Consider the following 22,299-nt stretch of genomic DNA (forward strand, 5'->3'; position numbering starts at 1 on the left):
TGAATGGAGTGGTTGTCCTCATTTCCATTTCAGAGGATTTGTCGCTGATATACAGGAATGCCTTTGATTTATGCATGTTGATTTTATATCCTGCCACTTTGCTGAATTGAAGTGGATTAAATATTAAATAATAAATTCAAAAGAATCATTATAATAATGATTAATGAATTCCACAGAAAAACAACTGAATAAATTAAGGAAGTCAATACAGAATGTGAATAAAAAATTCAATAAAGAGATTGAATATTGAAGAAGAACCAAAAAATCTTGGAAATGAAAGAATCAGATATCTTAGGAATGAAAGACACAATAAATCAAATAAGATGAAAGTCTTTCTGATAGAGTAGGACATGTGGAAGACAGGATCTCAAGCTGGAAGACAAAGTGGGCAGCACTGAACATTCATATGCTATTAAAGAGAAAAATATACACTAACCACAATCAGAATATATAAGAACTTTCAGAAAACATGAAGAGACCAAATATTAGAATCATTGGAATTATAGAGGGCTGTGAAATGCAGGCTAATGGAATGAATAAAATTTTCAGGATAATAATAACTAAAAAAAATTCCAAACAAGAATGAGATGGATATCCAGATACAGAAGGCATTCTGAACCCCAAGTAGACAAGATCAAAAAAGAACCTCTTCACAAAACATTAAAATTAAAATGCCTAACATACAGAACAAGGAGAAAATTCTGAAAACCTCAAGAAAAAAATGTCAGTTCTCATTTAGAGGAAAGAGACTAAAACTCACTTTTGATTTCTCAACACAAACTCTACAAGCCAGGAGGGCATGGAATGATGTGTTCCAAGTCCTGAAAAAATGACCATCAACCAAGAAATCCAGAAAAGCCATCATTCAATATTGAAGACAAAATAAAAACCTTCCAAGACAAGCAGAAACTAAAAGAATTCATGACTACTAAACCAGCATTATAGAACTTAAAGAAATACTGCACACCGAAGAAGTAAAAAACAAACCTCAGAGCTCACAAAACAACAAATCCCATTTGAAGTGTAGCTATGAAAATTGGAAACAGGACCAAATTAAACATAATAAATAAATCAAAATGGCAGTAATTAATAAACATCTCTATAATAACATCTAGTGTAAATGGTCTCAACTCTCCAATTAAAAGACATAGGCTGGCAAAATGCATTTAAAAACAAGAACCAGCTATATGTTGTTTGCAAGAGACTCACCTTAAAGGCAAAGATAGCCACAGGCTGAATGTGAAAGGATAAAAACTTATATAGCATGCAAATGGAGCACCCAAACAAGTGGGAGTAGCCACTCTCATATCTGACAAAGCAGATTTCACAGAAAAATTACTCATAAGTGACAAAGAAAGTCATTTCATATTGGTAAAGAAAAAAATCCAACAAGAAAATATAACAATAATAAATATTTATGCCCCAAACATGTGTGCAACTAATTACATCAAAGCAATACTACTCAAATTGAAGCCTCAGATAGATGCAGTAAAATTGGGTGATTTCAACATACCTTTCTCACCATTAGATAGGTCATATAGTACAGACCCTTTGGGCCTGAAACATTACACATCAAATGGATCTAATGCACATCTATAGAATATTACACCCAACACAGCTGAATACAAGCTGGGCCCAGTGGTGCATGCCTGTAATCCCAGTTGCTCGGATGGCTGAGGCAGGAAGATATTGAGTTCAAAGCCAGCCTCAGCAAAAGTGAGGTATTAAGCAACTCAGTGAGATCCTGTCTCTAAATAAAATACAAAATAGGGCTAGGGATGTGGATCAGTGGCTGAGTACCCCTGAGTTCAATCCCTAGTAACCACCCCCCCAAAAAAACAGCTGAGTACACTTTCTTCTCAGTGGCTCATAGAACTGCCTCCATATTAGAACATATTTTAGGCCACAAAGGAAATCTTAAAAAAATACACTCAGACAAAAACCAGATAAGAACAGAACAAGGAAAGAAAACTATGAAACAATATCCCTGATGAACTTAGATGAAAAAATACTTAATAAAAAATTAGCAAATCAGGCTGGCAATGTGACAGGTGTGCGGTCCGGGTTCAATCCTCAGCACCACATACAAACAAGGATGTTGTGTCTGCTGAAAACTAAAAAATGAATATTAAAAAAAAGAAGGGCTCTCTCTCTCTCTCTCTCTCAAAATATCAGCAAATCATGTTCATTCCTTGCATCTCATGAGATCATAACTGAATGAAATTAGAAATCAACATGACCAAACCCTAGAGAAACTATATAATCATGTGAAGATTGAATAATACTATTTTAAATGACAAATGGGTGATAGAAGAAATCAAAGGAGAAATTTAAAAATTCTCAGACTCAAATAACAATATTGATACAATATACCTAAGTCTCTGGGACACTATAGAGGCAGTTCTAAGAGGAAAGTTTATAGTAATAAGTGCCTAAGTAAGAAAATCAGAAAGATCCCAAATAAACAACCTAATCATGACTATAAAGGGCCTTGAAAAAGAAGAACAAACCAATTCCAAAACCAGACAAAGGAAAGGAATTATTAAGATTGAAGCCAAAATAAATGAACTTGAGAATTAAAAAAAAAAAAAGGATTAATGAAACAAAGGGTTTGTTCTTTGAAAAGATAAACAAAATTGATAGGTCTTTAGCCAAACTAATAAAAAAGGGAGAAAAAGCAAATTAATAAAATTAGAGATGAAAAGGAGAAATCACTACAGATATCTCAGCAATTCAGCAGATCATTATAAATGTATAAATTGTGGAAACTTATACTCCAATATATTGGAAAATCTAGAAGAAATGAATACATTTCTAGACAAATATCTGCCAAAACTGAATCAAGAGGACATAGAAAATCTAAACATATATATAACTTGTAATGAGATTCAAGCAGAATAAAAAAGCTTTCCAATAAAGAAAAGACCAGGACCAGATGGATTCTTAGCTGAATTTCACCAAACCTTTAAAGAAAAATTAATGCCAATATTCCAATTATTCCATGAAATAGAAGGGGATGGAACACTTCCAAATTCATTCTATGAAGCCAATATCACACTCAGACCAAACCCAGACAGAACAAGGAAAGAAAACTAAGGACCAATATCCCTGATGAACATAGATGAAAAAATACTTAATAAAATATTAGCAAATCATGTTCAATGACATATTTAGAAGATCGTACACCACAACCAAGTTGGTTTTATTTCAGAGATGCAAGGATAGTTTAATATGTTCAAGTCAAAAATGTAATTAATCACATTAAAAGAATTAGGATAAAAATCACATAGTAATCTCAATACATTCAGAGAAGGCCTTCAACAAAATTTAGCACTCATTCATGATTTAAAACAAAAAACGTGAAGAAACTAGGGGTAGAGGAACCTATGTCAACATCATAAAGACTACGTGTGAAAAACCCAAAGTCAACCTCTTAGTAAATGGGGAAAAACTGAAAGCATTTCCTTTAAAATCTGGAACAAGACAAAGATTTCCACCCTTACCACTCTAATAGAGTGCTAGAAATTCTAGCCAGAACAATTAGGCAAGAGAAGAAAATAAAAAGGATAAAAATTAAAAAGGAAGAAGTCAAATTATCACTGTTTGCAGATGGCATGATACTATACCTAGACGATTAAAAAAAAAACTCTACCAAAGCACTGCTAGAGCTAATAAACAAATTCGGCAAAGTACTGGGTTACAAAATCAACAGGCAATAATCAATAGCTTTCCTATATGCCAACAATGAATGTGCTGAGAGAAATCAGAAAAACAATTCCATTCACAATAGCCTCAAAAACAAAACAAAACAACAAAATTAATTAATTAAACTAGGTATACATCTAACTAAGGAGGTGAAAGACTCTACAATTAAAAATATAGAACATTGAAGACAGAAATTGAAAAATACCTCAGAAGATGGAAAGGCTCCCATGTTCATGGATAAGCAGAATTAATATTGTTAAAGTGGCCATATTATCAAAAGCAATATTCAGATTCAGTGCAATCCCCATCAAAATACCAATGACATTCTTTACAGATCTAGGAAAAAAAAGTCTTAAAACCCATTTGAAAAAAGAAAAGATCCAGAAGAGCCAAAGCAATGTAAAGCCAAAAAAGTAATGCTGGGGGCATAACAATACCAGATTTCAAATTATACTACAGAGCTATAGTAACAATAACTTCATGGTACTGGCATAAAACAAGATACATAGATCAATGGTGCAGAGCAGAAGACACAGAGACAAGCTCACATGGAAACATTCATCTTATCCTTAACAAAAGTGCCAAAAAACATACATTAAAGGAAAGTCTTTTTAACCAATGGTGCTGGGACAACTGGTTATCCATGAGTAGAAGAATAAAATTATGCACTTATCTCTCACCCTGCACAAAAATCAACTCAAAGTATATCAAAAATCTTGGAATTCAACCAGAAATTATGTAACTTCTAGAAGAAAACATAGTGTCAACACTCCAGCTTTTAGGCACAGGCAATAACTTTCTCAATAGAACCCCTAAAGCTCAAAAAACAATGACAAGAGCTATTAAATGGGACAATATGAAGGAATATGAAGAAAGAATCTACAGAATGTGAGAAAATCTTTGTTAGATACTCTTTTTACAGAGGACTAATATCTAAAATATATAAATAACTCAAAATACTTTACATCAAAAAATCAAATAACCCAATTAATAAAATGGCAAATGAATCAAACAGACACTTCTCAAAAGAAGAAATACAAATGGCCAAGAAATACATGAAATAATGTTCAACATCATTAGCAATTAGAGAACTACAAACTACAATTACACTGAGATTTCATCACACACCTGTCAGAATGGCAGGCATCAAGAATACAAATAATAATAAATGCTGGAGGGGAGGTAGATAAAAAGGAACACTTTTAGACAATTGGTGCAATTGTAAATTAGTACAACTGCTATGGAAATCAGTATGGAGGATCCTCAAAGGACTAGTCATGGAAATTCCATATGACCCAGCTACACCACTCCTCAGTATCTACCCTAAAGAATTAAAGTCATATTACTATAGTAATATTTATAGCAGCATGATTCACAATAGTGAAACTATGGAACCAGCCTAGGTGTCTATCAATGGGTGAATGGATAAAGAAAATGTGATATATATAAAAACTACAGAACCCTAAAGAGAGAAATTAAAGAAGACTTTAGAAAATGGAAAGATCTACCTTGCTCTTGGATAGGCAGAGTTAATATTATCAAAATGACCATACTACCAAAAGCACTATACAGAATTGATGCAATTCCGATCAAAATCCCAACGGCATTCCTCATAGAAATAGAAAAAACAATCATGAAATTCATCTGAAAAAATAAGAGACCCAGAATAGCTAAAGCAATCCTTAGCAGGAAGAGTGAAGCAGGTGGCATTGCTATACCAGACCTTAGACTATACTACAGAGTAATAATAATAAAAACCGACACCAAAACAGACTGGTTGACCAATAGTACAGAATAGAGGACACAGAGACTAACCCACAAAACTACAATTATCTAATATTAGATAAAGGTGCCAAAAACATGCACTGGAGAAAAGAGCATCTCAACAAATGGTGCTGGAAAAACTGGAAATCCATATGCAACAAATGAAATTAAATTCCTATCTCTCCATTCACAAAACTTAACTCAAAATGGACCAAGGACTTAGGAATTAAACCAGAGACTCTGCATCCAATAGAAAAAAAGAGTAGGCCCTAACCTTCATCATGTGGGATTAGGCCCCAACTTCCTTAATAAGACTCTTAATAAGACTCCTATAGCATAAGAATTAAAAACAAGAATCAATAAATGGGATGGAATCAAACTACAAAGTTTCTTCTCAGCAAAAGAAACAATCTGTGAAGTGAACAGAGAGCCCACAACCTGGGAGCAAATTTTTACCCCTCACTCATCAGATAGAGCACTAATCTCTAGTGTATAGAAAGAACTCAAAAAGCTAAGCACCAAAAACAAACAAACAAACAAAAAACAAACAAACAAAAAAAACCCAAATAATCCAATCAACAAATCAAATCGGCCGAGGACCTGAACAGACACTTCTCAGAAGACGATATACAATCAATCAACAAACATATGAAAAAATGCTCATCATCTCTAGCAATTAGAGAAATGCAAATCAAAACTACTCTAAGATATCATCTCACTCCAGTCAGAATGGCAACTATTATGAAGACAAACAACAGTAACTGTTGGAGAGGATGTGGGAAAAAAAATACACTCATACATTGCTGGTGAGACTGCAAATTGGTACAGCCAATATGGAAAGTAGTATGGAGATTCCTTGGAAATCTGGGAATGGAACCACCATTTGACCCAGCTATCCCTCTCCTTGGACTATTCCCAAAGGACTTAAAAACAGCATACTATAGGGACACAGCCACATCAATGTTTATAGCAGCACAATTCACAATAGCTAAACTGTGGAGCCAACCCAGATGCCCTTCAGTGGATGAATGGATTAAAAAAATGTGGCATATATACACAATGGAATTTTACTCAGCATTAAAAGAGAATAAAATCATGGCATTTGCAGGTAAATGGATCGCATTGGAGAAGATAATGCTTAGTGAAGTTAGCCAATCCCAAAAAAACAATGCCAAATGTTTTCTCTGATATATGGAGGCTGATTCATAGTGGGGTGGGGGTGGGGGGCGTGGAAGGATTAGATGAATTCTAGATAGGGAAGGGGAGTGGGAGGGAAAAGGAGGGCCAGGGGATTAGCAAGGGCAGTGGAATGTGATGGACATCATTATCCAAAGTACATGTATGAAGACTCGAATTGGGTGTCAACATACTTTATACATAAACAGGGATATGAAAAATTGTGGTATATATGTGCAATAAGAATTGTAATGCAAAAAAACCCAAAGTTAATGTATAAAGGCAAAAAAATAAATAAAGTTGAATAGTGTTATATATATATATATGTATATATGTGTGTGTGTGTGTGTATACACACACACACACACACACACACACAATGGAGTTTTATTCTGCCATAAGAAATTATGGCATTTGCAGTAAAATGGGTGAACTAGATATGATCATGTTAAGCAAAATAAGTGAAACTCAGAAAGTCAAGGGTCATGTTTTTTCTCATATGTGGAAGCTAGAGAGGAAAAAGGATAAGAAAGGTAGTAGGATCTTCTAAAACATCAAAGGAAGATTGGTAGAGGAAAGGTACCAGGGAGTGAAAGATGGGAGGAAGCGGGTAAGTACTGGGAAGTGATATGCACAAAATTATGCTGTTATATTATGTGCATGTACAAAAATGTAACAACAAATCCCATTAATATGTAAAACTATAATGCACCAGTAAAAGTGTGGAAAAAGAAAGAAAAGAAAATAGCTCCTTACAAAATACTTTGAGAATAAAAACATATCTCATAATGGAGAAAGCTGGCAGGCAATATCTTAATTTAGCAGTCAAATCTCAATAATGTGCCACAAGATACAATGTTTTAAAAGTTCAGCATAGATTCTGGTTTTCACTGCCAATGCTGCAAAAACTAATTCAAGATGTGTAGAAAATATTAACAAGCTTAAATTGAGAGGTATTGTACAAAATAACTAGTAATAAATAGAAGGAAGACCAATAGAATAGAGGAAGGGGTCATAGAGAGGGAGGAGGGAAGGGAAAGAGGAAGTACAAGGAATTGAAATGGAGAAAATTGTGTTATGTTGCAAACTGTTGCATTATGATTATATCAAAATGAACCTCATTGTTATGTATAACTATGATGCACTCACAACAACAACAACAAAAAACTAAATAGTCATCTTCAAAAATGCTAATGTCCTAAAAGTCAAGGAAAGACTAGAAATGGTTCCAGATAGCAGGAGACTAAATGTAATAAATAAATTCACTACAAACAGTCCAGAAGGGATTTATTTTGCTCTAAAGAACATTATTAAGTAAACTGAACACATTTGATGGAGTATTATGTAGTAACAATACATCAATATCAATTCTTTAATTTTGACAGAAAAAAATACAACAAATTAAACAGAAACTAAGTAAAAGGAAAAGGAAAATAATTTAAAGACAGTGAGAAAAATAAGACTAGCAAGAGAAATAAAATGTGAGTATTAATAGTGTCCCAGAAGAAAATGATCAAAACAATGTTATAACAGAAAATTTTTTCATATTAAAAATAAGCTTTAAATGTACTTAAACAAAACACCCAGTAACTGGTAAATATTTCCTATGGCCAATACCTGTTCTAATTTGGAATTTTAAATTTAAAGAAAAAAAAACATGAAAGGGGATACAAACAAAGACAAATTGACATCAGGAGAAAAATCGATAATAAATTTAAAATCGAAGCAAATGATTTTTTTTAAGTTTTCCTTGGTTTTTGAGGCATTCACACATATTACTGATACTGCTTGGTTGTTGATTTGAAAGATTCATGCACCCTTTGATGTGACTTAAACTTTTACTAGTTTGTGTGGAACAACCACAGGTGAGAATATTTTCAAAGAACTTGAGAAAGTCACTAATTCTATACAATCCGAAATGGAATCTGCCAAGGCGATAATGGTTAAAAATAGAAAAAAAAAGTGTGTGTTGACTAGAAAAGGAGCTACATATTCCAAATTCAAACTGCTGTTATGGATAAATTCATACATTTTTAAAAGTATAACTTTAAACCTATTATTCATTATGCTATTCATCACCAGTTACTTTGAGCATTATAATTTAATTATGTGTTGTGAACAGGTTGAAACAGTGAATTTAAAATGTTCTTACTGATGGAAATTTTATGTATTTTTTGTTGAGAAATAGAAGTTGACCATTCTTAATTTCCTAAACACATGGGGAAGGGCAGAAACCTTTTTAGTTGTTAGTGCCATTTTTCAATATAGGGCTGAAACTGAAATTTCCTGAATGAGAACTGTCCTCAATGACTATTACTAGACCTTGAATGGCTTTGGAAATTAGCTTTTGCTACAGACTTGATAATGTTTCTTAATGAATTCAACCCAAAATAGCAAAGTAAAACTGTGCTCATATGTAAACCTTATTTTGCAGAAAAGTCATTTCAATGACAACTTACATTTGAATCTCAAATACTGTCAAGCTGTTTTATATATTTCCCATGCTGTCAAAAGTTAAAACAAGAAGTGAGATTCCATTTCCAACCCAAATTTGCAACAGCTACATATCCCAAGTTCAAACTGCTGTTATAGCAGCATTTTTCAGATCTCAGTGTACGAAAGAATGGGATGACCTCTATTTCTTATCCTTCATTCCAATATTTGGTACCTCCATATCTCCTTCTTTGTTTCTCCTTCATTCTATAACACTTTCCCAACCATCTTCATGGGTCTATCCTATTATTCTTCAAAGCCTTAACTAAACATTCCAGTCCAATATTTCTACCCGAGTTCAACTTCTATAGTAACTATTAATGGTCCTTCTTATGACTCTTTCTGCATATTACTTTTGTAACTTATTATATTTCCACCTCACAATCAATAACTCCTCTTATATACTCTAAATTCCTTGAGGAAAAAGCCACATCTTGAGTATAACACACAGTCTCTGTTGGCAATACTGAATTGGAAAATGTTGGTTGATTAGCTGTCTGAACAAGTGTTTCAATCGTTAGAAACATAAAACTGTTAAATGAAGGATGATGGGAATATGCATCAACACTTCAGCTCTTGCATATGTAATTTAACCACTATTTTCTAGGCATTTACTTACTTTTAGCTAGCCATAAAAACAAACCTGAACTGTCCCTACCTTGAGGAAATAACAGATAAGACAGAATTACTTACTACTGGGGTTGTCAACGAGAGGCAATTTTACTCTGTGTATGTGGGGGGAACAGTTGGGAATACGCAGAGACATTTTGTTGATTAAAAGTGGGAAGGGTAGGATGCCACTGACACACAGTAAATAAGGCAAAAAGGATTCCACCATCTACAGGGCAGCCTCCCACAGCAGGAATTATTTGGCCCAAAATATCAACAGCAACAAGTTTGATATCCTAAGTTGCTGTGGCAATGTGGCCTGATGTATGTAAAAATAGCTTTCAAGGAATTTTGTATTGGGCAGAAGGGAGTAGGAGAGGGGAGGGGGGTATGGGGGTGGGAAAGATGGTGGAATGAGATGGACATTATTACCCTATGTACATGTATGATTGCACGAATGGTGTGACTCTGCATTGTGTGCAACCAGAGAAATGAAAAGCTGTGCTCCATTTGCGTATAGTGAGTTGAAATGCATTCTGCTATCATACTAATTAGAATAATAAAAAAGTTGCTCTCATATTTCTTTCAAATTATGAAATTTTCATGACTGCTTTATGTATGTGTGTGTGTAGATAGATAGATAGATAGATAGCAGACATTATAATCTCAGAGCACTTAGGACTGACAGTCTTCCCCACACTCAAACTCATTTTACTAAACTAAAAAAAAAAAAAATCAAGAAACCTAGAAACCAGTTCTCTTCTTCGAGATGCTCAGTGAAGCTTTGTTGAACCTAGGTATAAATAAATATTTGTTGAATAAATAATAAAAGACTGAAGTATTATACACTCTTCCTTCATTCTTCAACACATTGTTTGGCATTTGCTTTCTAGAGCTTCTGGCCCTTTAGAAACCTAGAAGGACCTTTATAGATAATCTAATCACATGCTTCTTAACATTTGTTAAACATGACGTTTTTTTCCCCCAAGGTAGCTTCCTATGGGAAATTCTAGCATGTAAGACAGATAAACATAGAGCAGCTCCCCAAGCCAAAGGTGGGGAATCAGGAGCCCCCTACCCACACATGTGGCGTCTCTGGGAGGGAGTACTAAAAAAAAAAAAAAAAAAAACCACATTCCGATTGCAATTGGGAAAACAGAAATAGAGAGAAAGAGTGACCAAATTAAAGTTGCATGGATGTATAGGTCACCAATGGAAGCTGTTTTCATTTAAGAGCCCTGAAAGACAAGTGAAGGATGAAGGTCTCATTTTGTTGAACTAGTATAAACACTATGCTTCTGGTATGTGTGTGTAAATGGTGTGCGTGTGTATGTGTGTGTGTGTGTGTGTGTGTAGGAGAGCGATGGACTCCTATATTCTAAGACCAACTTCTTTTTCCACATTGACCCTCTTTTCACTAGACTAAAACCTCTATGAAATCTTAATCCCTGTCCAAATCCATGGGAAATTTGAAACTTGAACAAATTCTGTGGCTCAACTACCTACAGAGATATTTATGAATCATTTTTCCCACTGAGACATGATTTTCTATGAGACCCATTCAAGTGGAAGAAATTTATCATCCATTTGCCCTTCCATAGAAGTAAGTGATTGTTACTTGGAAGAGGGTGGTTGTATAACGTATTTTGGAATTAAGAGTATGTGTTGTGTGAAAAAGCAGTCTGTAAATTTATTTTTTAAAATTCCCTAACACCTATAATTTTATGATAAAAACCTCTGAAAGCTTGTCAAAATATTTTTGCCTGGCTAGTGGGAATACTTACAAGAGAGTGCTTTTCTAGCAAGTCATAGGAAAGTGAAAAAGAAGTGTCTAAAAGACTCAGAGATTGAAACATGAGGGTTTTATGTTTATCAAAGGATTTCAGGTTTTTAAAGGTGAGAAGTAGAAAACAGGGAATTTTATGTAAGGACTTGCTTGAGTGGGGTCTCTTCACCCATGAAATGTCCTCCTCTATAATTTAAGATCATATAAAGATTCAAGCATGTGTGCCTGTAATCCCAAGGAGTCAAGGAGGCAAAGGCAGGAGGGCGGCAAGTTTAAGGTCAGCTTCATTAATTTAGTGAGAATCTGTCTCAAAATTAAAAGTAAAAAGGTTTGGGGATGTGTTTGAGTGGTGGAGGACCCCCTGGGTTCAGTCCCCAGTACTAAAAAAAAAAAAAAAAATCTGAAAGGATTGGGTCTGGGCAAGGAATTTATGGGCCAAACTTCAGGGATCCAGGCTAGGACCTTCCTTCTGAAGGTGAGGAAAACATTCTTAGGCCCTCTTTTAATTTTTTTATTCCATTACACTTTGTTGCATTCTTCTCAGCACCATGAGCATAGAGAAACGCAAGAGGACTGGAAGGTCAGTAGGACAGCAAGGGAGGATTCTGCTGGCTGGAGTCATGCTGTGATCTTGTCAGAGTCACAGGATTATGATGGGAGACATTGTCCCCAAAGGCATGGGAGGTAAAGATCAAATTTAAGCAGATTATATATGCAATCTAGTTTTTCTTGTCACATGACCGCCCAAAGGACTCTCATATAAAAAAGCTGAACAAAACTGATGCATTACCAAGGTCAAGGCTTGAGCTAGATATAATGACCTGACAATGAAAAAGGTTTCAATTTTTCCAGTAAAATTCTTCTGCAAGCAATAGCTTAACAAAATGCCACAACACAGCTGTGCAAAGGATACAGAGAGATCTGACCTATGACAAGGAGACTGGCCCCAGGGAGCTCTCAGAAAGCTGCCACCCAGGAGTAAAGAATGGGGCCAGCAGAAGCACTGCTTTCTCGTTGTTCTTGCTTGGGGGCTACAGTCGCTTCCCTGCACCTTGGTTCATCTGGAGCCCCTGCCTGCAAATCCCGTTGACCCACCATAGGTTGTTATTACTTAATTTTCCCTTTGTCCACCCTCTGTCCTGGTGTTTATTTTCCCTCTACTGCCAACAGCTGTTTATGGAAGGGTCTTCAGAAGACCCCAATCTTACCCCTCAATATTCAAATGTTGACAAAATTGAAGAGCCAGAGAAGGGGAGAGATGCCCAAAGTCACATAGCTGATGGCAGGCCTGATGCAAGCCAGGTGGCCCAGCTCCTAGACTACTGCACTCAATCGTGGACACATTGCCTCAGCCTGATCTTCCTTCTCACTAAAGAATGTTCTTCCTCTTCCAGATCCTCTTTTAGCCCCAGAAGCCTCCTATTTCTTCATATGTCCATTCAAAAGAAAATTACATAACTCCTATCTCGTTTTCTCTTAGGTAATTCCACACAGTAATTTTAGCAATATTTTTATTTTTTAATTGTCTGGTCCTGATTGGTTCCATTCAATCCCTGACATGAACCTTTATTTGCATCTTTGAATCTTCTGTTTCAAAAGAGAAAGACAGGGGGCAGAGAATAATCTATTCTTGAGATAGATAGGGGAAATCAGATCCTATCAGAGAACTGAAAGCCTGTTGAATAATCACTTATAAACCCCTCACAGAAAAACTCAGTCATGCATAATGTCAAATCGTGGCTCCACCTTTAAGGCATTTTATATTACACTTGAAACCTAAGTGATTGTAACCAATCTTCTGGGCTTTAGATAGATGGACTGGTGACTAATTCAATGACTGAAGTTTCAGACAGGGAAAGGTATCAAACTACATCTTATTTCTATTCACCCTCAACATTTGACTGATAATTAAATTCTGAGAATTAAAAAAAAAAAAAGTTTTAAAATTCTAGAGCCCAAGGGCCTTGAACCTTTTTTGTGAAGTTCAACCAAGAATTTGTGTTCTTCGCTATGACTTAAGGTAGAAAAAATATGTCAACAGGATCAATGTGTTAGCCTTCTAATGCCTGCAATGAAATTTATCAGAAAACACAGCATTTAAAATATGGCAAAAGTTGCTAGTTAAGTATTGAAGTTGCAGTTGACTTGACAGTAATAGCTTTTTGAACACACTTGCTACTGATGTGGTATGTAACTATTTTAACCTATAAGGTATAACATATGGTCAAAGTATAATAAATTTAAATGGACTTAGGAGCTCTGATGCTCATGTTATCTCCCATTTCTCCATCAGCTTCATCCTGAGACTGCCTCTAGTCATCTTGTGGGATATGTGCAAGTACAATAGAAGTCAAATGCTTCTTCTTCCATATCCAGAGACAGGATATGTTTCCACCCCAGCATTCCAACCTAGAATGCTGTGAATGTCCCTGATTGGAGCAGCTTACATCATATGTCCTTCACTAATGTTTGGGGTCAGAGGAATGATGGTTGGTTTTAAGTGGCTTTTCCATTCACACCTCGAGCTGGAGATCAAGTCATTTACCAAGAAGGCCATACATTATGTGGAGGATAAGTAGATACAAGCAGGGAAACTGGGCAAAAGGAAAGAACGAATACTGGATATCCATTACCTGGACTTCTAGTCTGAAAGTCTATAGTTACTGAATATTTATATTCAAGTTATACTTACTGAAAATTACTCTTAGTGTAACCAATAAGAAAATCACCTCAAGATTACAAAATGATAATAACAACAACAAAATTCCAAGGTCAGTATGCTTCTTTTTTATTATTATTTCTGCAATTAACTTAAGTTCGTTGAATGATTTCATTTTCATTTATAAGCATTACATTAATTCCCATGCAAAAACCCAAGACCACATATGCCTGATTCCAAATGGCAAAAATCCAACTTATGAGTCTGGACATTCAAGACGAAAACCAAGATGTTGCTTGACTTTTCCATGAGTAGACATCATGGGAATCCTTTGGGAGAGCAGCAGGTCTCCTGACCCTCAAACAGCAGTTTGCCATGAATCCAGACCAAAGCAGGGAGCCAATGTCTTGAAGCACCTACAACTGGCAAGGAATTTCACTCATGAAGACAGGACACCTCTGTTCCAATGCTGCCAAACAGATTTTCCTGGTTCCAGCTCTACAGTAACACCTGCTTTTGAACAGACGTGGTATCTTCTCTTTGAGGATAATAAAATTTCCTGCCAGTTTTCCTCAAAAGCTCAGGAGAAATAAAGAGACTTCATTTAAAAAAATAATAATAACCAAAAACTCACCTCTAGAACCCCAAAAGAAATAAATACAAAGACACCTACTTTATCAAGTATGTATCTTCCCCAACTTTAGATAGAGTCAATGAACAGGTATAAAGCTTTAAAAACTTCTCTCAGTAAGTTAGGAACCAGGAATATCAAAGAGGGCAAAACAGGACCCCACAATTAAAGGAGAACTAAACAAATACAAAGAATCATTCTATCAACTGAGAGAAATGGGCTAAATGAACAACTGATAGCATTTCAAGAGTGGATGTTAATTCCTACTGAAACACACATCGCAACTCTGACAATGGCAAAGATTTCATTAGTGCAAATAACAATTATAATGGTATGTTCTTTAACAGGACTTAAATAAGGCTTCAAATAATTATACATGCTAAAAATAACATTTGGAAACCTTAAATTTGTTTGGAAAGCTATCAAACATACTCTTCCAAACCATCCAATGTTCGCTGGATCCAGGACAATTACATTCAGTGAAGTTGCCCCAAAACACAATTTGTAGCATTATTACTTTCAAAGTTTACAAAGTCTGGTGGAAAAGGGGGAAACCACTCTGGTCACTGATCAAAAAGAAAGAAATCCAGTCAACGTGCCAGGTAGTTCCCAGGTTCTTATGATTCTCAAATATCCACAGTGATGAAAACTCATTAGAAAAATAAAGACAGAAAGAAAACAAAAATATATTATAATTCTTAAATGTCAGAGATTTGTTTCCCAAGCCCTATTAATAAATTCTGCTCAAAGTATGAAACAGAAAAAAGAAAAAAAAAAAAAAAGGATTCATGGGCATATTCATCTATGGCTCAAGTTCTCCTTAAAAAACAAACAGCAACAAAACCAACAATCAAAACTACAGGACAATAACGGGAAAACATACACAACAAAATCAGAGGCAGAGTATGAAATAGTAATATACTGTTTCAGAGCCTGCACCATCCTGCAGAACCAGGAAACTTAAAATTTGTTCTTAACAAATCCAATCTAAGCTGGATATGTAAAAAACGGAAAGACAGAATCACAAACCACACTGAAGGTTATGGGAGTTTTAGAACCAGGAGAGACCCCCCCCCCCAAAAAAAAGTCAGCAAAACACTCAGAAAAATTTATCATCAATTCTGAAGTGGGGCCTTGTGACATCATCGGGGTTAATAAAGACAGAGATGGACTTCCCCGGGTTCTCAGTCACGAGCTGCTGCAGTTTTTTTGCCAAACGGTCATCAGGCTGGTTGGGGTCCCCTCCGTCCGACTGCGGGGAGGGGATGCTGGTGGTGCTGCCGCGCCGCTGGAGGTCCAGCGTCAGTCGGTTGGCTGCCTTGACGTGCTCGATGGCCGTGCGCAAGTGCTCCGCGGGATCTGAACGCACGGAGGAGAGCTTGCGGGCATGGAGCATGACCGTCTCCTCTGACAGGTGCTCCAGCATGTTGCACTGAGGGATGAAATAATTGGGGCACATCTTGTTGACCAGACAGTGTTGCAGGTCATCAATGAGGCCCAGCAGAAAGTGGGCGGCATAGTCTTCTTGAGCCAGATAGTTGGCAGGAAGTCTGTCACAGGCCCAGAGCATCATGCTCCGCAGGTGATAGGGGCTAATGGCCTTGGGCCGGGACAGGAGTTTGATGATGATGGCTTTGCAGGCCTGGTAGGCCTGCATGAGACTGCTAGAGATGCACTTCTTCAACTGCACCTCGCTCCTGGCAAAGGACAGCCGCCACTCGTTGTCCTTCTTACCCTTGTAGGAGCAAGCAGGCACCAAGTAAAACCCACTGATGACCTCCTCCTCCGTTATCTTCCCATCCCAAAAGTGATTTTCCATGAGCCAGCTCTGGGCCACTGCAGGCCAACCTTTGAAAGATACCACAGGGACGATATCGTACAACATGCGACTGCTCCCCACACCCAGAATGATGGAGATGATGGTCCCATTCTTTTCTACCTTTTCCACTTTTGGCATCCCTCGCTGGGGCTTCTTCTGGATCTCTGACAGGACAATGCTGATGGAGTCATAGAACCAGTCGGCCACTTTGGTAGGGGAGAAGAAGTAGTTGGTGGCACCATTGATGTGGTCTACGATGGTGCAGCAGTCTTTCCATTTACTGATTGTCCCCTCATCAAACAGACGAAGGCTGAGCCAGGAGTGGCACAAGGCTGAGTGACGCATATCGAGAGTCACGGGCTGATTGCGGTCATGTAGCTTAAGGGCTGGCACCAGAAGGGTAAAGTCCATATCATAGTCAGTACCCCGGGCATAGACATTTAGCTCATCTAAGTCCAGATCCACCACACCTTCCCGGACTCCTCCAGAGAGCAACAGGTACTCGTTAGCCACTGGAAGTTTTTGGTCCAGCTTTTGCACCATTCCTAGAAACAAAAAGAAAAAAAAATGGTATTATAGGAAACTCAGATGAGGGAGTCTTTGACCTTCTAAGAACCAAAATTCATTACCAACACAAAACGAGATCTCAGGCTGCTGCTCAGACCCACTTACAACACTTTGTTCTTTTGCCGAGTCCCAGAATCTATCCTTTTCCAAGTAGAATTATTATGACACATCTTTTTTTCAGAGAGAAAAGCAATATCATTTTTAATCACAGACCAGGGCTCCTCTTCCTGCCGGCATATACTGCCTCAGTCATATACTGCCATCCACTCAACCAGGCTGAACACTTCAGTAAGCTTCAACCCTTCTTTGCCCTTCTCCAATCAAATTTTATATATGTACCCTCTGCCATGTTTCTCACTTGCTTCCCTGTTCTCCATCTCTGCTGCCATCATAGGAGGCAAGGCCCTTTTTGTCTTTCGCTAAAGCAAGTGTGTGGACTCTTGTACTGAAGGTACAAAAGCCATGGAGAGCAAGCTGCTGGCACTTCACTCAGCTCCAGTCAAGGCAGCAGTATCAAATGTATCAGCAGGCAGTAGGTTCACACTTAAAAAAAAAAAAATTAGCTTCACTTAAGAAAACCCTTAATGGTGAAGAAACATGACTGGTTTTATTAAATCCCAATCTTTGAGCCACCAGAAAGAGTCCCTTTCTAATAGTCTAGTGTCAAGGTGCGGACGTATCCACAAAGCTCCTCTGCTCCACCTGGATCATAGAAGCACTAGTATAACTGAGTTGTGGGCCAACGTGGCCACTCTGCTCAGGGAACACCACTCTTTCTTTGAAGAATGAATGATTCATGAGCGCTATTCTGAACTGAGTATTTGGCATCCATTTTCTTACAAAATGAACAAAATAAGCCTGGCTCTAATAAAACAACTGCCAATATTTATTGCCAATGACAAAATTGAAGCTTTCAAGAGAAAATTAAATTTTAGAAAACTCATTGTTCACCAGGAGTTTGACATTTCCCAAATTACATAAATCTCTGATGGGATTGATGATGATATTAACAAATGTGATTCTTCAATGAGACTGAGACCTCTGAGGGTGTGAATGGTGTCTCCAATGGGTATAAGCAGGCACAGAGTCTGCATGGGGTAAGCACACAACTTAGGTTATAACTAACGGATATGGGAACAAATGCACAGAATCAACAGACTGAATTCACACAAGTACTTAAACAAGGGCTAGACTTAAATGACTACTCCACAAAAAACACACCAACTTACCTTCCCTGACTCCTTTGTACCATGTAACTACTAGTATTTCATTGTCTAACAAACTGGTAGCATCATCTTGATTCATGTAAAAGCTTCTCCCCAAAGATCCAAGAACTATGAACTAATATTCCATTATTCACTCCAATTACTGCAAATTGACAGTTGTTCACAGGACAAATCTCAAAGCAAATAAATAAGCAATGCTATGGTTTGAATACCGTTTGTGGCTCCAAAATGCATGCTGGATTTTCATCTCCACTCTAAGTTATGAAGAGGCTGGAAACTTAATCTGACTGCAGCATTCAGAGGTGGGGCCTCAGGAGGTGTTGGAGGCTCAGGGCAAAGCCCCCATGATTGGATACTGCTGGCTTTATAAGAGACAGTGATCCAAGGAGATGCACATTTGTGGTAGCTCCCTGTCATCATACATTGCCCTGCGCTATCTGGGCACTCTGCCAGCCAGGGGCAATCCTCAACGCTGAACCTACACAACTAAGAACTGAAATAAACCTCTTTTCTTTATTACTTAGCCTGTGGTATGGTGCAAAAAGCAACAGACAACAGACTAAGATAACCACCTAGATGTGTTTTGTTACCATTAGTTTTATAGACTGAATGTTTGTGTCCTGCCCCCCCACCGCCAAATTTGCAAGTTGAAATCTTAACTTCCAATGTGATGGTTATCAGGATGTTGGGCCTTTGTTAAGGGATTAGGTCATGAGGGTGGGGCCTAGTGAGTGAGCTCAGTGTTCTTATAAAAGAGACAACAGGGGGCTTCCCTACCCCTCCTATCATGTATAGACACAGTGAGAAGATATAAATCAAGAAGTGGGCTGGGGATGTGGCTCAAGTGGTAGAGCAATCCGCCTGGCATGCGCTGGGTTCAATCCTCAACACCACATAAAAATAAAATAAAGATGTTGTATCCACCGAAAACTAAAAAATAAATATTAAAAAATTCTATCTTAAAAAAAAAAAAGTAACTCCTTACCAGATAACCAAACTGGGTGCCCTGATCTTGGACTTCCCAGCCCCCAAAATTGTGAAAAACAAAGTCCTGTGGTTCTTTATTTATTTATTTTTATTTTTAAAAATTGTTTATAGTCGCAGACAGACAGCAGGCCTTTGTTTTTATTTGTTTATTTTTATGTGGTTCTAAGGATCAAACCCAGTGTCTCACACATGCTAGGCAAGCATTCTGTCACTGAGCCTCAACCCCAGCCCCAAAGTCCTGTTTTTTATAAGCCACCCTATGGTCCTGTGTTTGAACAGCCTGAATGGACAAAGACAACCATATTTCAAAACTTAACACTCATTTATAGAAATGTGTTCTTCTTCATTCCTTAAAATCCTTGTTTTCCAGACCACATTAACCACATTTAGTATCATGTTCTTCCATTCAGATAGGAATATGGCAAGTTATTTCTTTCTTTTTAAAGCCATCAATAAGTTATTCAACATTATAGAGTCAGCAATTCATCAGAAAGAAAATCCAGTGTATTTTATGGCTAATGCTGTTTGTTCACACTACTTGTGTTACAACAGACCATCTTGACCCCTTTTCAAGAAAGGATTTGTCCCAGAGGCTTGAAGTGCAATCCCTTAAATATTGTCCTCCTGCAAAGAGCTGCTTTCACCAAGGCCATTCCCTGTGGCTGGGTGGGACTGGTGAAGCACATCTACAGTGCTGGTCAGTGTGGGAACGTCCCAGCTTGGGATACTGTGAAGGGCCATTCAAGCCCCAAGAGCTCAACAGAGGCCTAGCCTGCATTTGCAGGGAAACTCAACTTCTTCTATGCCTCCTTTCTTCCCTCCCTTTCAGAGGTGTAGAAGCTAACTCCACCTGTGGTTGCTTCCTGAGGAACCAACCCAAGACATCACAACTACCCAAGCTAAAACAGCCTTCATTACAAATGAAGCATGGAAAATTTATTTTCCTTTTAAAAGTGGCTTTAAAAACCAAACTTAGCAATCAGGATTGGGCAGTTATCTTAAACATCAAGACCAATATCAATTTCTCAATGGTCACCATGTTTTAATATTCACCTCATCTTTGCAATGTGAGAAATACTACCACCTCAGGTTTTAAGGCTAGCTATAGAAGGATAAGGTTCATTTCTCAGATCTCAGAATAGGCTGTGGGATTTATTATTATTATAATAATTTATTATTTTATGGACTCATATATAGGTACAGTTACTTTCAAAGAGATATATTTGATAATGAAATAATTTATACTTAATTATTTCATATATTCTTCCCTTCTAGCATTTGGAAAGCCAAAAATACACCTGAAAAAATTGTGAAACACTGTGTTATGGTTAGTAAATAAATTCTTTAACAATTACAGTGCTATTATTTTGTGGGTACCACATTATCGTCTCCTGATAGGTGTAAATAACTCAGTATTCTTTCTGTCCTTTCATCCTAGACAAGAAGAAGTTGATCCTGAGCACAGTACCTGGGATCTGTCTATATAATCAGAGTGACTTGTACATTAACAACCTGGAGTTAATTGTCTACAGATGTGTCACTGAATTTTATCTTGGATTGTCAAAATTTTGTTCAGGAAGTCTTTGGTGAGAAACAGCTTAAACTCCCTTCTGCCCTCTGCTGGATTAAAGAAGTTGTAACTATTTTTCAGTTCCTGTATATCCTAGAACATTCCTGCCAATGATAAAATTATTCTCTTTTCCTCCCAACAGCTGCTCAGGCATTTAGTTAAAATGTTAACACTACTTTCCAAAGAGCCAATATAAAGTACTGGGCTAAATTCTACTCTTCAAGAGGCAGGGTGATTTTGGATATTTCGTATTCCCTTTAAAGTGTAGAAAGAACTTTAGCAGCAGAGAGAGTATTCCAGAGGCTCATTTACCCAGTTCTCAGATATCAGAAATAAAGTCCCTAAGGTCACACGATTCCAGAAACTAATTCCTTGTGACATCCACATTTCTTCTCAGCCTCCCTGAGCCTACTAGTCTGCAGTTTTACAAATGATTTGGTAACATAAACTGGGACCTTCTCCAGCATCTCACAAGCCCAGATGTCCTTGAAAACTTTCCGGGGCTAACTTTAAGTGGAAGTGAGCTGACATCAGCTATCATGGCAGATGGGTTGCCAGGCAACTGCATCAGCCCAGAGCTGGGAGAGGAAAAGACAGAGCACACTGTACACTTTGGTGGAGGGATCAGCTCCAACAGGTGCCATTCTGAACCGATTCAAGGTTTTCTGTCAATAATAATAGCAGCATAAGATCAAGGTTTTCTGGCAATAATTATAGCAGCATAAGATCAAGTGATTGGCCATGTAATTATTAGTTACATTATCCAAAGTCAGGAATGGGAACGAAATGGAGGCCCACATACACCACTGAGCTCCTTAGCAGCAAAGAGGAGGCACGGGGAAGCAGCTTATTCCTGAGTACATCTCTGATGGGAAGGACTGCCATATATTTGCTCTTAAAAAAAGCTGCCTCCCTATCATTCCCCACTCCTTGGTTTTGATTTATTTAATAGTTTCTATTTAACAAGACCTTAATACTACTCTTCCATATAGCTACTGCAGCCTTGACTTTAAGGAATTAGCTTCGTGTCATTTCCTTAACTCTTTGTTGATTAGTTTTACAACATGGAGTAAAAACAACAACAAAAAAAAAACAAAAAAAAACACTGAACTGTGAACTATTGAATGAACTTCATTATGTCCTAGCAATAAAACTTTATCACTTTCCACTAACTCAAAATACTAATCTCTGTCACTCAAACACATCACCAGATTGTTTACATCAACGCATGAAACCTAAGTCTCATTTTCTGTCTTCTCCCATATTCATGGCCCAGTATAGATAAATGAAATTAGTAATTTGTGTGG

At 37.2% G+C, this 22,299-nt stretch overlaps 1 protein-coding gene across 1 annotated transcript in view; it reads right to left on the bottom strand.

Annotated features, from left to right (window-relative positions):
• Positions 1–14,297: 14,297 nt before the first annotated feature.
• Mb21d2 (Mab-21 domain containing 2) overlaps positions 14,298–22,299 on the bottom strand; it is a 119,659-nt gene continuing 111,657 nt past the window's right edge. The window contains exon 2 of the mRNA XM_015500006.2: positions 14,298–17,187. Coding sequence (XP_015355492.2) covers positions 15,923–17,187 — 1,265 coding nt within the window. The 3' untranslated portion in view covers positions 14,298–15,922. The remainder of the gene's footprint in view (positions 17,188–22,299) is intronic.

The sequence above is a fragment of the Marmota marmota genome, unplaced genomic scaffold, assembly GCF_001458135.2.
Source record: "Marmota marmota marmota unplaced genomic scaffold, marMar, whole genome shotgun sequence".
In the NCBI taxonomy this organism is placed as follows: domain Eukaryota; kingdom Metazoa; phylum Chordata; class Mammalia; order Rodentia; family Sciuridae; genus Marmota; species Marmota marmota.